This window comes from Ascaphus truei, chromosome 15 (genome assembly GCF_040206685.1).
Source record: "Ascaphus truei isolate aAscTru1 chromosome 15, aAscTru1.hap1, whole genome shotgun sequence".
NCBI classification, from domain to species: domain Eukaryota; kingdom Metazoa; phylum Chordata; class Amphibia; order Anura; family Ascaphidae; genus Ascaphus; species Ascaphus truei.
This window is the reverse complement of record NC_134497.1, coordinates 29,915,390-29,928,073: the sequence shown is the minus strand read 5'-3', so window position 1 is coordinate 29,928,073 and position 12,684 is coordinate 29,915,390. Positions and strand designations below refer to the sequence as shown.

Sequence of the window (12,684 nt, the reverse complement as noted above, 5' to 3'; positions counted from 1 at the left end):
CGGGCTCGCGTCCTAGCGACCCCCTGATGCCCCGCTAGTGGAATGGAGTGGGCTACCCGCAACAACTGCTGCCTATATTCCCGGGGTACTACTAGGTGTCTCTTCCCCGTCCATACCTCATCTAACCCAGTGGTCCCTTGCTCTCTATACAGGAGCCCGTGGTGCCACAAGAAGTAATCAGACCCCTTGCTTGGCTTAGACTCGGATGCCCGCATTCTCATGCCCTCCAACCTGGGATCAGATCGCACCGCATCCCTAAACTGGGCACCTAACTCTGGCCACCCCCCGGTCACATCTGAGTCAAGGGGACAGGGAACAGGTACAGGGAACAGTAAGTCAGTGTCAGAAAGCGACTGAGTCTGGCTTACCTGTCTGGTCTCTGCAGAGACTACTGGAACTGTAGGTCCCAAATGCAGGGGGACAGGGGCTGGTTCTGCTGCGATCCTTGCTGACTGGCTCCTGGTGATCGCTGCAACAGGTGCCAGCTCAGTGGTAAAAACACAGGTAATGTGTCCTAGGTCGTTACCCAGCAAGACCTCAGAATCTAACTCAGGCAAAACCCCCACCTCCCTCATGGCACCCCAATCCAAAAAGACCCAGGCAACCTAGAGTGACCGCGGTCCTCCGTCTGGCATGGTCACTTGCATCCCAGTGCCCTGGAGCAAATCCTCTGGCCGTACCATATCAGGGCGAACCAGAGTCACGGTGGCACCGGAGTCTAGCAAGCCGCCCGCCTGTCGTTCTCCGATGGTCACCTTCCGCAGATGCTTCGGCCGGACATCGTTGGGCTGCATCCCGACTGGAGCAACCTGATGTCCCCCGCTCTCCGTTGCTGGTCCTGAGGTGGCAAGTGCAGTCTCTCCGCTAGGCATCCCTCTGTGGGCTGGTTCCACGACTGTACTTGGCTCTTCTGTGTGTGCCAGTCGCACACGGGCGACCGGCCTCGCAGCTGGTGAGCGTTGCCCCTGATGGGGTCCCTTGGACCGGTCCCGGTCCGGACAATCTGGCCTGAGATGTCCAACTTTATTGCAGGAATAACACCGCCTCTCATGCTTGAACTCTGCAGCCTTGGGTGCGCTGTTTGCTGCCGCAGGCTGGTGGGTCCACGGAGGGGTAGTCTTAGCGCCCTGGGCCGCACGGCCCGCTCCTTTGGGTGCTACAGGGTCCTTCATTGCAACTCGGCTGGCCACATACTCATCTGCCATTCTCGCTGCATCCTCATAGGTCTGAGATTTATGGTCATAGACCCATCCCCTCACATCTGTGAGAAGCTGCTGCAGCAGCTTCTCTTGAAAGAATAAGTCCAGTAGGGAATTGAATTTTGTAACCCCATTCCCCTCCACACTGAGTCCCGTGCAAAGCCATCCTACTGACATAGGTGCTATATGATTCTCCGGGGAGTACAACCCCCGTCCGGAACTTGCCCCTGTAAGATTCTGGGGTCAGGGCATACTTGGTTAGCAGCTTGCTTTTCACGTGACCGTAGTCATCGGCATCCACGCGTGGAATACCCATCACAGTCCGTTTGGCTTTGCCAGCTAACAGTGGTCGCAGTCTGACCACCCAGTCCCTTCTTGGAATTCAGAACCGGGAACACTGCGTCTTGAAGTCATTCAGGAACACATCGAGGTCATCTGTGCCATCCACGCACTTGCTGAAGCTGTGATGATCTGCCCCGGAAAGACCTTGTTACCCATTTTCAAGGTACGAGTTGTGGGTTCTTCCGAGCACTGCTGTCAGGAGCTGTACCCGCTCCGCAGTGCTAACACCTGTTCCCCATGTAGCCAGAAGTGCAGTGAGCCCAGGGATGGCACGCTCGGCAGCCGCAGCTGCTACCTCGTCCGCAACCCTTGGTGCCAAGCCACCCACGACCGGGGGGGGTCACAAGCACTCTCCTCATGTCCTTGCAGCCCCGGAGCTGGAGGGACCTCTTGCACTCCGGGCTTAATAGCGTCAGCCAACACAGCAGCTACGGGGACCTGCCCCTCTGGTTTGGACCATGCGGTCCTCATGATGCTCCAAATCCTCCTCCAGTTGTGCCTTCGACCGCCCATCTGTCGGTAAGCCATACCTCGCACATCTCTCCACGACTTTCTCTGGTCCATGACCTGAACCTTCCTGAGCGATCGCTCATGGTGCCTTCGGGGTATGGGTGAAGGGAACAGTGAAGTCTCTCGTGCTCTTTAGAACTGTGTGTCAGTTGCTACTTGTCTGAGGAGCTCGCAAGCTACAAGGTCCTCACTATATTACAGAGCCCGCAGGAAACTGCAATAAAGGTTCAATCAGTATCCCACCAGCTGCCACCAGTTTTTTAAAAGCTTGTCACGATGACACCAACTTTTATCCAACACATTTATATTTCTGGGTACTTGATTGAACAGAACAAGTTTCAAAATAAATTGTGATTTATTTCCTTAATAGACAAACACACGACATCTGCAGAATACACTTGAAAACAACACTCACTGGAACAAGGGAATGAAAGAAATTGTCCTTTGAAACAAAAGAAATTGTCCTCTGCTTGCAAGCGCAAGAAATGCAGGCTTGGTTTTAAAAGTCCTGTGGTTATGTGGTTATTAACCCCTTCACTCCTGGACTGGTTGCTGCTGTACTGGAACAAAGTCTTGCATCGTTACATCATGGATTAAAATTTAGGAATAACTGGGAAGCCACAGTTATCGACTGCCCAAAGCTATCTTTAACATGTGGATCCAATCCCCTCGTGGGAACAAAAAACCCCACGAATAGCCAAGTTACCCACAGTTCATAAGACCGGTTAAAAGGGCTGTCCGGTGGGCAAGGCGCATGGGTCAGGTTGACGCCCATGCCACTTAGCATACCTGGGCTACACTCATAACTTGGGGCCACTGTGTCTGGTTTCTGACTCAAAGGTGTCACTAGCCTGACATCTGCTATGCATCAGTATGCCAGTATTGTTTACATTATGTGTCTCTGGGTCTTTTCATAATTGACACTCTTTTAAACAGGGGGACTCGAAATCTGTGAGAGCCCTTTGAGGCTCCGTCATAAAAATAACTACAGCCCTTTGAGGCTTGGTCATAAAAATAGCCCCAGCTCATTCACCTATATCACAGCTGGATGTCCAAATAACTCCTGCTTGGACTTACAAAAAAATACCTCCTGCCTTACATTTAAGATCTGCCATCATGTGTCGGTTAGAGGGTATGGCAAGCAATGCATCTTGTCTTTTACCCTTTCAGACGGAATGGCCTGCAAATGGGGAATAAAAATGGCGGGGAAAGGGCAACAACAGTAATGCATGGCAAATCAGGTATTAACCCTTTCCTCCCCATCACAGCATGTTGCCGATCTAATAACTTTGCCAAATCAAAGAATTCGTTGAAGTTTGTAGGAATTTGTTTGGGAGTCACCAGGGTTAACGAATTCCGAAGTTTGGGGTAAATTCTTGGTTGCGATGTTATGAATCCCTTGCATCTTGGAACCGCTACCGCTGTACTTTAACGAAATCCTGCGTAGAGCGTAGTCACATCATGAATCGTATCTGGATCACACTGGGGATAGTCCGGCGGGCACAGTTATAGGGTTCACCAGTTTTTCCTTAACATGTACACCCAATCCCCTCTGTGGGAATATTTAAACCAGCAATCTCCGTTTTGCCCGCAGTTTGCAAAACCAAGCAAAAGTCTTTCCGGTTTGCAAAGCGCATGTGTCAGCTTGACACCCATGCAACCTAGCATACCTGGGATACACCCTATTTTCTGTCACCCCTTATCAGACTAAGGGGTGACAGAAAAAGGGTGTATCCCAGGTTTGGCCCTAAGGTGTTAATGGCCGGGATCTGGCACTCATCAAGATTCTGGCCATGTTTACACTTTGGTGCTCTGAGGTTTTTCATCCCTGTCACTTTGTTAGACTGAGGGTCTCCGGCTTAGCGGGACTCCTTTGAAGTGCAGGAAAGAAAATACCCTCAGCTCATTCACCCCTAGCATATTTACATGCCAAAGGATTTTTCCCAGGCTCACAGAAAAAAACTTCCTGCCTGTACATTTTAAATTCACAGTATTACACACCTTATTAAAACATCATGTTCTGGGTGTACCACAACTGTAATTTTATATGTATGTTCGTGTTTTATTTGTTTATAGTTGCACACCAAAAATCAAGGTGCTGGGTGCCTCCGTTCGTAAGTTAGCCTGCTTCATTGAAAAGGCTTTCTTGTGGGAACTCAAGTTCACCCAGTTTCCACGTCAATTGACCTACTTCCCACGGCCATGTACTTACTGCCTTTCAAGTTCTGCAGGCTAACGAGGTACGGATACATTGTATCGGGAAAAGCACTTAAAAAGTGCCATCTCCAAATTCCTTCTTTATTGAGGGGGACAGAGGGGTCTGTTTCTACAGTGGCCAGCCCAGACTTTCTTTCAAATGTGGATCCAACAGACATTTAAGTGCAAGCTGTGATAAAATTAGGTGCAGTCAGTGTGGGGTTCTGGGACATAACCGTTCTGTCTGTCCTAATGTTGTACTTTGTAATTTGTGCGGGGGACAGGGTCATTCGTTTAGGGAAAGTCCTGATGCAGCGCATAATAATTGCCCCGAAGACATTGAGACAGCCCAAGCAGAGGAGACCCCTGTAGTGGAGGACACCCATGTATTTTTTCAGCCCTCTTCTTTGTTGCCAGATACTGGGATAAATGCATATGGGAATAGATCACCAGAGACATGTATGGCTCCAGCTAATAAAGAGAGTACTGGGATGGAGATATCCTCATAGAAGATGGGGGAGCAGGAGCTAACAGGGACAGGAGGGGAGCAGGAGCCAACAGGGGCGGGATGGAAGTGTAACATCACCTAAGAAAAAGGTCAAGGGCAAATGCCACACTTTGGAGTTAACAGGGATTCCCACTTCTAATGTCTTTGATGTACTCACCTGGGAGGACATTATGGAGGAGGGAGAAGCACCAGAAGCCCCCAAAAGTGAGGGAGAGGAGGAAATAGCTGATACAGTAAGGAAAAAAGATATATCTGCCCACTGACTCCAAGCAGCCTTTTCAGGTAACACTGTGAATAGTAACAGTATTACAGTAGGTCTAACTTTACCTGTGGTATTGCAGAGTGGGACAATATGATTATTTGATATTTTGGATTTGTGTATCTTTTCTGTGTAGTATGGAACAATAATGGTATCAATGGCGCTAACAATAATATATCAATAGAAGTGAATGAATATACAACGAGATGATAATTCAATGATGATCTCAGCAGACGGTGATCAAACATGAAATACAAGAGAAGAATAACATAGTATAATACTGTATACACTAAAAACAAACAGACAGACAATGACTAACAATGTTGCTGAAACACACAGATGACTAAATACAAATTGTATATTTAATATATCATAAAAACATATAAGACAATTATGACAAAGTTATAGGTCCCAACGATATCCTGTAACTGGCCGAAATGCCCGCTTACCGGAGCTTAGATGGTAATCAGCAGTGGATAATCAGAGAGTATCCCCTCATAGCAGCTAGCACGGCTCCTACACTCCTCTCCAGCGTCTGCCACGTGTGGTGTGTACCAGGAGTAGAATGAGCGTCCGTCCACGCTGTCGCAGGGGCAGGGAAAGCAGTCTGAATGCCCTGCTTCCGTCCTCCGTAGTTTGGGCATGCGCAGAAGTGCCCGGCACCAGAGGGATTGAACCGCAGATTCTCCTGCTCCTCGCGGTCGCGTGTAGGGATGTGGCGGCAAATTCAAAAGATGCTTTTGGGCTGAGCAGCCGTACGGCACTGTTTGCGGGGATGACGGCAGCAGATGACACTCGCAGTGATACCAGGGACCACCCAACGCGTTTAGGAAGCCTCTGCCTCCTTCCTCAGGGGTAAAATTGAATGAATAAAGTCCCTGTGTGTCCGTGTATTTATGGGGAAAGATTTAAAGGTACAAGTACCATTATAAAGTCCCGGACAAGCGCAGTAAAGCATATCTATACTGCGTCATGTATCAGCAACATAACAATACAAAATGAAACATGATGGTTAGCATACAATAAATTAATCTATTCAAACATACAAAAACCATATAGTAATGAACAGAAGAATATCTGCCATATAAAAGGAAAAAAACACATCAAAGATATAGCATTCTAATTCATTGGTGTAGTATGTAATATTTGATGTTTTTGTATTGTATGTTGCATGTGTTTCAACAAATAAAATTGCTGAGAGAGCTGTGCTGAAGCAGTGACGTCTGGTTACAGAGGACCTATAGGATTTTCTCTGAGCTACTGTGGGGCAGAGTCCCAGAGAGAAGGAAGGACAATAGACTGTGCTGAAGCAGCGATGTCTGCGCCAACACCTGGACTTACAGATAACCCAAACCCTTATTTGCTGTATACAGAGACATTATATTCTCAGCAATAATAATATCTGTTTGGGGTGGAATGAGCTTAGCTATCCATCCGGGTTAGTAAGGGTTGATGCTGAATGTGTAGTTAGATCCCTGAAAGGGATAGGATTTTATTTTATTATTTTTTTGGTTTTCTTAAAGGGATGGTGGGCCCGTTGTTTGATTTAATCCCTGTAAATAAACCCCTGCTTAGAAAATAGTGTTTCCGGCCTTAACTTGGGACAAAAGAGACTGCAACGTGGTGTGGGCATCATAATATATAATCATTGTGTTTAATAAAATGCAATGTTTGTATTGGGAGAATCAGTAACACAAGTACAGACTCATTGTCCCCACCACCATTGTATATGTTCTGTATATATGTTCAAATACAATAATTGTGCGTTTGGTTCCTGATTTAACAATGGAGATTTAGCAGAAAGTTGGGTCATCCTATAACTATTAGAGACCCGATACATGGTGCGGTAATTTTTTATTAATTTTACAGTACCTTCACAACTGCGATATTAAGCCGATAGTTTATCAAAGAATTTGTAAAGATTTCTGCCACTTTAATTGGTGTTTTGCAGCCAGTGAGATTTCCTATTGTATTGTATGTCTTTATTTGTATAGCGCCATTAATGTACATAGCACTTCACAGTAGTAATACACGTGGTAATCATATAAATAACAAATAATAAATAGATATAAATAACAGGTCATGGGAATAAGTGCTTCAGACAATCGTAACATTTAGGAAGAGGAGTCCCTGCTTCGAGGAGCTCACAATCTAATTGGTATGTAGGAGGAACGTACAGAAACAGTAGGAGGGCATTTTGGTAAGTGCTTCTGCAGGGGGCCAAGCTTTATGTATCATGTGTCTAGTAATATCTACGGTGCTACTCATATGATTCTTTAAGCAAGTGGGTCTTAAAGGTGGATAGAGTGGGTGCTAGTCGGATATCTAGGGGAAGGGCATTCCAGAGGTGTGGGTCAATCAGTGAGAAAGGTTTAAGGCGGGAGAGGGCTTTAGATACAAAGGGGGTAGAGAGAAGACATCCTTCAGCAGAACGCAAGAATCTGGATGGTGCATAGCGAGAAATTAGGGATGAGATGTAAGTAGGGGCAGAAGAGTGTAAAGCTTTAAAAGTGCGGAGGAGAATTGCATGTGTGATACGGGATTTGACAGGAAGCCAGGAGAGGGATTTCAGCAGGGGAGACGCTGACACAGATTTAGGAAAGAGTAGAGTGATTCTGTCAGCAGCGTTTAGGATAGATTGTAGGAGAGGCAGGAGGTTACAGAAGTCGAGACGGGAGAGAATGAGGGCCTGAGTCAGTGTTTTAGCAGTCGAGCAACAGAGGAAAAGCCGAATCTTTGTAATATTGCGCAGGAAAAAGCGACAGGTTTTGGAGACGCTGAGAATGTGAGAGAGGAGTCAAGTGTGACCCCCCTAGGCAGCGTGCTTGGGCTACTGGGTGAATGATGGTACTTCCAACAGTAATGTGTAAGGAGGTAGTAAGGCCAGGTTTGGGAGGAAGTATGAGGAGCTCTGTTTTTGTCATGTTAAGTTTAAGTCGGCGGAGGGCCATCCAGAATGATATCGCAGAGAGACATTCAGAAAGTTTGGTCTGTACAGCAGGTGTAAGGTCAGGGGTTGAAAAGTTAATTTGTGTGTCGTCAGCATAGAGGTGATATTTAAACCCAAGGGATGTGATTAGGTCACCTAGAGAAAGTGTGTACAGAGAAAAGAGAAGCGGTCCCAGGACAGAACCCTGTGGCACCCCCACAGAGATATATGGAGAAGATGGTGTTAGCAGAAGAGACACTGAAAGTACGATGGGAGAGGTTAGAGGAGATCTAGCATAGAGCTTTGTTACGAATACCAAGAGTATGGAGAATGTGGAGAAGAGGGTGGTCCATGTTGTCAAATGCTGCAGAGAGGTCGAGTAATATGAGCAGAGGGTAATGACCCCTGTCTTTGGCAGCAAGAAGGTCAATAGTTATTTTAGTGAGGGCTGTTTCAGTCGAGTGATCAGTGCGGAAGCCAGATTATAGAGGGTCTAGGACAGAATGGGAATTGAGAAAGTGGAGCAAGCGAGAGAAAACAGGACGTTCAAGGAGTTTGGAGGCAAAAGGCAGGAGAGAGACAGGTCGATAGTTAGAAAGGCAGGTAGGGTCAAGCTTGCTGTATTTGAGTAATGGTATAACGGTTGCATGTTTGAAGGAGGAGGGAAAGGTACCAGAATAGAGGGAGGTGTTAAATATGTGTATGAGCATAGGGGTTGTAGTAGGAACAAGATGTTTTAGGAGATGGGAGGGAATGGGGTCAAGAGGGCAAGTGGTAGAAGGAGAAGAGGAGGTCAGTAGTGATACATCTTCCTTTGTGACAGCGGAAAAAGAGTCAAGGAAGGCAGGAGGAGAGTTAGGAGGCAGTGTAGGATGGGCTGAGGAAACAAAGGGGATGTTCTGATGAATGGATTCCACCTTTTCCTTGAAGTAGTCAGGAAAGTCCTGAGGTGAAATGGAGGAAGAACAGGCAGCTGGGGTGGTTTGAGTAGAGAGTCAAAGACAGGGAAGAATCGGCGTGGGTTAGACTTGTTTGTGTTGATTAGTGAAGTAAAGTAGGTTTGCTTAGCCTGAGAGAGAGCAGAGTTGAAACAGATAGCATAAATTTGTAGTGAAGGAAGTCTGCTAGAGTGTGAGATTTCCTCCAGAGGCGTTCAGAGGAATGAGTGGAGGAGCACAGCATGCACGTGTGTGAATTTAGCCAGGGTCTGGGGTTAGAAAGGCGAGGGCGGCAGAGAAAGCAGGGCATGTATATCAAGAGAGGTGGATAAGGTAGAGTTGTAGTTTCTGACCAGGGTCATTAAATATTATGATCCACTTAAAATGTATGATCCACTACATCTGCTCTCCCTGCCCTAATGCTGCACATGTTGTGCTAAACCGTTCATTTTTACAATGTACATCTACAGTTTACTTTCATCCTGAACTTTTTGTGATATGCCAACTTACCTCTCCTTCATGACCTTTTGTAAGACAGTTTGTGTAACAGTGACTTTTTTGTCTTGTCTAGTACAAAGACAAGCACCAATAATCCACCCATGACAACACTGCAAGATTGCTTTTAGCAGTCAGGATTACCGCCTCAAACATCTGAAGTTCAAACACCCAAATGAGAACATGGAAAAGATGAGGACAGAACAATCTTGCAACATTCCAATAAATATGACAGAAAATGCATCTTTCAACCAGTCAAGGCAATTAATAAACAATGTAACTGCTTCTCATTCCAAAAGATATATATTAGCAGCTGCCACCGGAAAAGATCTTGGAGAAAGTGGAAGAGTCTGACTTGGTTATCAGACCAGAACATACAGAAGAGAACACAGACCGGGGAGAGTCCGCATGTATGTGGGGAATGTGGGAAGGAATTTAATGTGTTATCCAGCCTGAGGAGACACGAGAGGACACACACAGGGGAGAGACTGCATGTATGTGGGGAATGTGGGAAGGGATTTAGTAATTTATTCAACCTGAACACCCACAAGAGAACACACACAGGGGAAAGACCGCATGTATGTGGGGAATGTGGGAAGGGATATATGGACTTTTCCAGTCTGAACACACACAAGAGAACACACACAGGGGAGAGACCGTATGTATGTGGGGAATGTGGGAAGGGATTTAGTAATTTATTCAACCTGAACACCCACAAGAGAACACACACAGGGGAAAGACCGCATGTATGTGGGGAATGTGGGAAGGGATTTAGTCACTTATCCAGCCTGAACACACACAAAGAGAACACACACAGGGGAGAGGCCGCATGTATGTGGGGAATGTGGGAAGGGATATATGGACTTTTCCAGTCTGAACACACACAAGAGAACACACACAGGGGAGAGACCACATGTATGTGGGGAATGTGGGAAGGGATTTATTCACTTATCCAGCCTGAAAACACACAAGAGGACACACACAGGGGAGAGGCCGCATGTATGTGGGGAATGTGGGAAGGGATTTAGTAATTTATCCCACCTGAACACACACATGAGGATACACACAGGGGAGAGACCGCATGTATGTGGGGAATGTGGGAAGGGATTTTGTGACTTTTCCAGTCTGAACCAACACATGAGAACACACACAGGGGAAAGACCACATGTATGTGGAGAATGTGGGAAGCGATTTAGTCACTTATCCAGCCTGAACACACACAAGAGAATACATACAGGGGAGAAACCACATGTATGTGGGGAATGTGGGAAGGGCTTTAGTAGTTTATCCAACCTGAACACCCACAAGAGAACACACACAGGGGAAAGACGACATGTATGTGGGGAATGTGGGAAGGGATTTAGTCACTTATGCAGCCTGAACTATCACAAGAGAACACACACAGGGGAGAGACCGCATGTATGTGGGGAATGTGGGAAGGGATTTAGTGACTTTTCCTGGCTGAACAAACACATGAGAACACACACAGGGGAAAGACCACATGTATGTGGGGAATGTGGGAAGGGATTTAGTGCCCTTTCGACTCTGAAAACACACAAGAGAACACACACAGGGGAGAAACCATATGTATGTGGGGAATGTGGGAAGGAATTTAGTCATTTATCCAACCTGAACACCCACAAGAGAACACACACAGGGGAAAGACCACATGTATGTGGGGAATGTGGGAAGGGATTTAGTCACTTATCCAGCCTGATCTGTCACAAGAGAACACACACAGGGGAGAGACCGCATGTATGTGGGGAATGTGGGAAGGGATTTAGTGACTTTTCCAGTCTGAACAAACACATGAGAACACACACAGGGGAAAGACCACATGTATGTGGGGAATGTGGGAAGGGATTTAGGCACTTATCCAGCCTGAACTGTCACAAGAGAACACACACACAGGGGAGAGACCGCATGTATGTGGGGAATGTGGGAAGGGATTTAGTGACTTTTCCAGTCTGAACAAACACATGAGAACACACACAGGGGAAAGACCACATGTATGTGGGGAATGTGGGAAGGGATTTAGTGACTTTTCCAGTCTGAACAAACACATGAGAACACACACAGGGGCGAGACCGCATTTATGTGGGGAATGTGGGAAGGGATATATGGACTTTTCCAGTCTGAACACACAAGAGAACACACACAGGGGAGAGACGGTATGTATGTGGGGAATGTGGGAAGGGATTTAGTAATTTATCCCACCTGAACAGACACAAACTGACACACACGGGAGAGACCACATGTATGTGGGGAATGTGGGAAGGGATTTAGTCACTTATCCAGCCTGAACACACACAAGAGAACACACACAGGTGAGAGACCGCATGTATGTGGGGAATGTGGGAAGGGATTTAGTCACTTATCCAGCCTGAACTGTCACAAGAGAACACACACAGGGGAGAGACCGCATGTATGTGGGGAATGTGGGAAGGGATTGTGACTTTTCCAGTCTGAACAAACACATGAGAACACACACAGGGGAGAGACTGCATTTATGTGGGGAATGTGGGAAGGGATATATGGACTTTTCCAGTCTGAACACACACAAGAGAACACACACAGGGGAAAGACGGTATGTGGGGAATGTGGGAAGGGATTTAGTAATTTATCCCACCTGAACAGACACAAACTGATACACACGGGAGAGACCACATGTATGTGGGGAATGTGGGAAGGGATTTAGTCACTTATCTAGCCTGAACACACACAAGAGAACACACACAGGTGAGAGACCGCATGTATGTGGGGAATGTGGGAAGGGATATATGGACTTTTCCAGTCTGAACACACACAAGAGAACACAAGCTGCTCACTGAGCATGCTCAGAGTTACCTGGGCTGCCTGTAAGATTTGCCCCTGTGACATGGCAGGTTCTGATAGGAGGAAGATAATTCCTTGCCAATGGGATGAGGCTAATGTATCCCTTCACAGGCCCTTGTCCTTAAAAAGGCCTGTACCCCTCATTCCTGGGTTGCTGCTGTTCTTGTTGATGTTGTTACCTGATTTCTTCAAGCATTTAAAACTACCAGAAACGACTGCCCATTCTCAGAAGGATTGGACTGGCTATTTATTTGGCAACTTTCAAAAGGACTACATTTTAAAAGACAATCTTCTGGTGCTTGGCACCGTTCTGGACATTATCCTCTGTTTCTATATCCATGAGTGTAATTATTAAGTTTATTCTGCAGTTGTCGTGTGTTTGCCTATCAAGGGAATAAATCTCAGTTTATTTTGCTCAACCTGTTCTGCTCAATCAGGACCCACGAAATATAAATGTGTTATTAAGCGTGTCT

General features: G+C 46.5%; 1 protein-coding gene across 4 annotated transcripts in view; it reads left to right on the top strand.

Annotated features, from left to right (window-relative positions):
• Positions 1 to 12,678, top strand: part of LOC142466756 (uncharacterized) — a 60,889-nt gene extending 48,211 nt beyond the window's left edge. For all 4 annotated transcript variants that reach the window (XM_075572128.1, XM_075572129.1, XM_075572130.1 and 1 more), the window contains one exon: positions 9,453 to 12,678. In XM_075572128.1, coding sequence (XP_075428243.1) covers positions 10,235 to 11,347 — 1,113 coding nt within the window. In that variant the 5' untranslated portion in view covers positions 9,453 to 10,234 and the 3' untranslated portion in view covers positions 11,348 to 12,678. The remainder of the gene's footprint in view (positions 1 to 9,452) is intronic.
• The last annotated feature ends 6 nt before the right edge of the window (positions 12,679 to 12,684 follow it).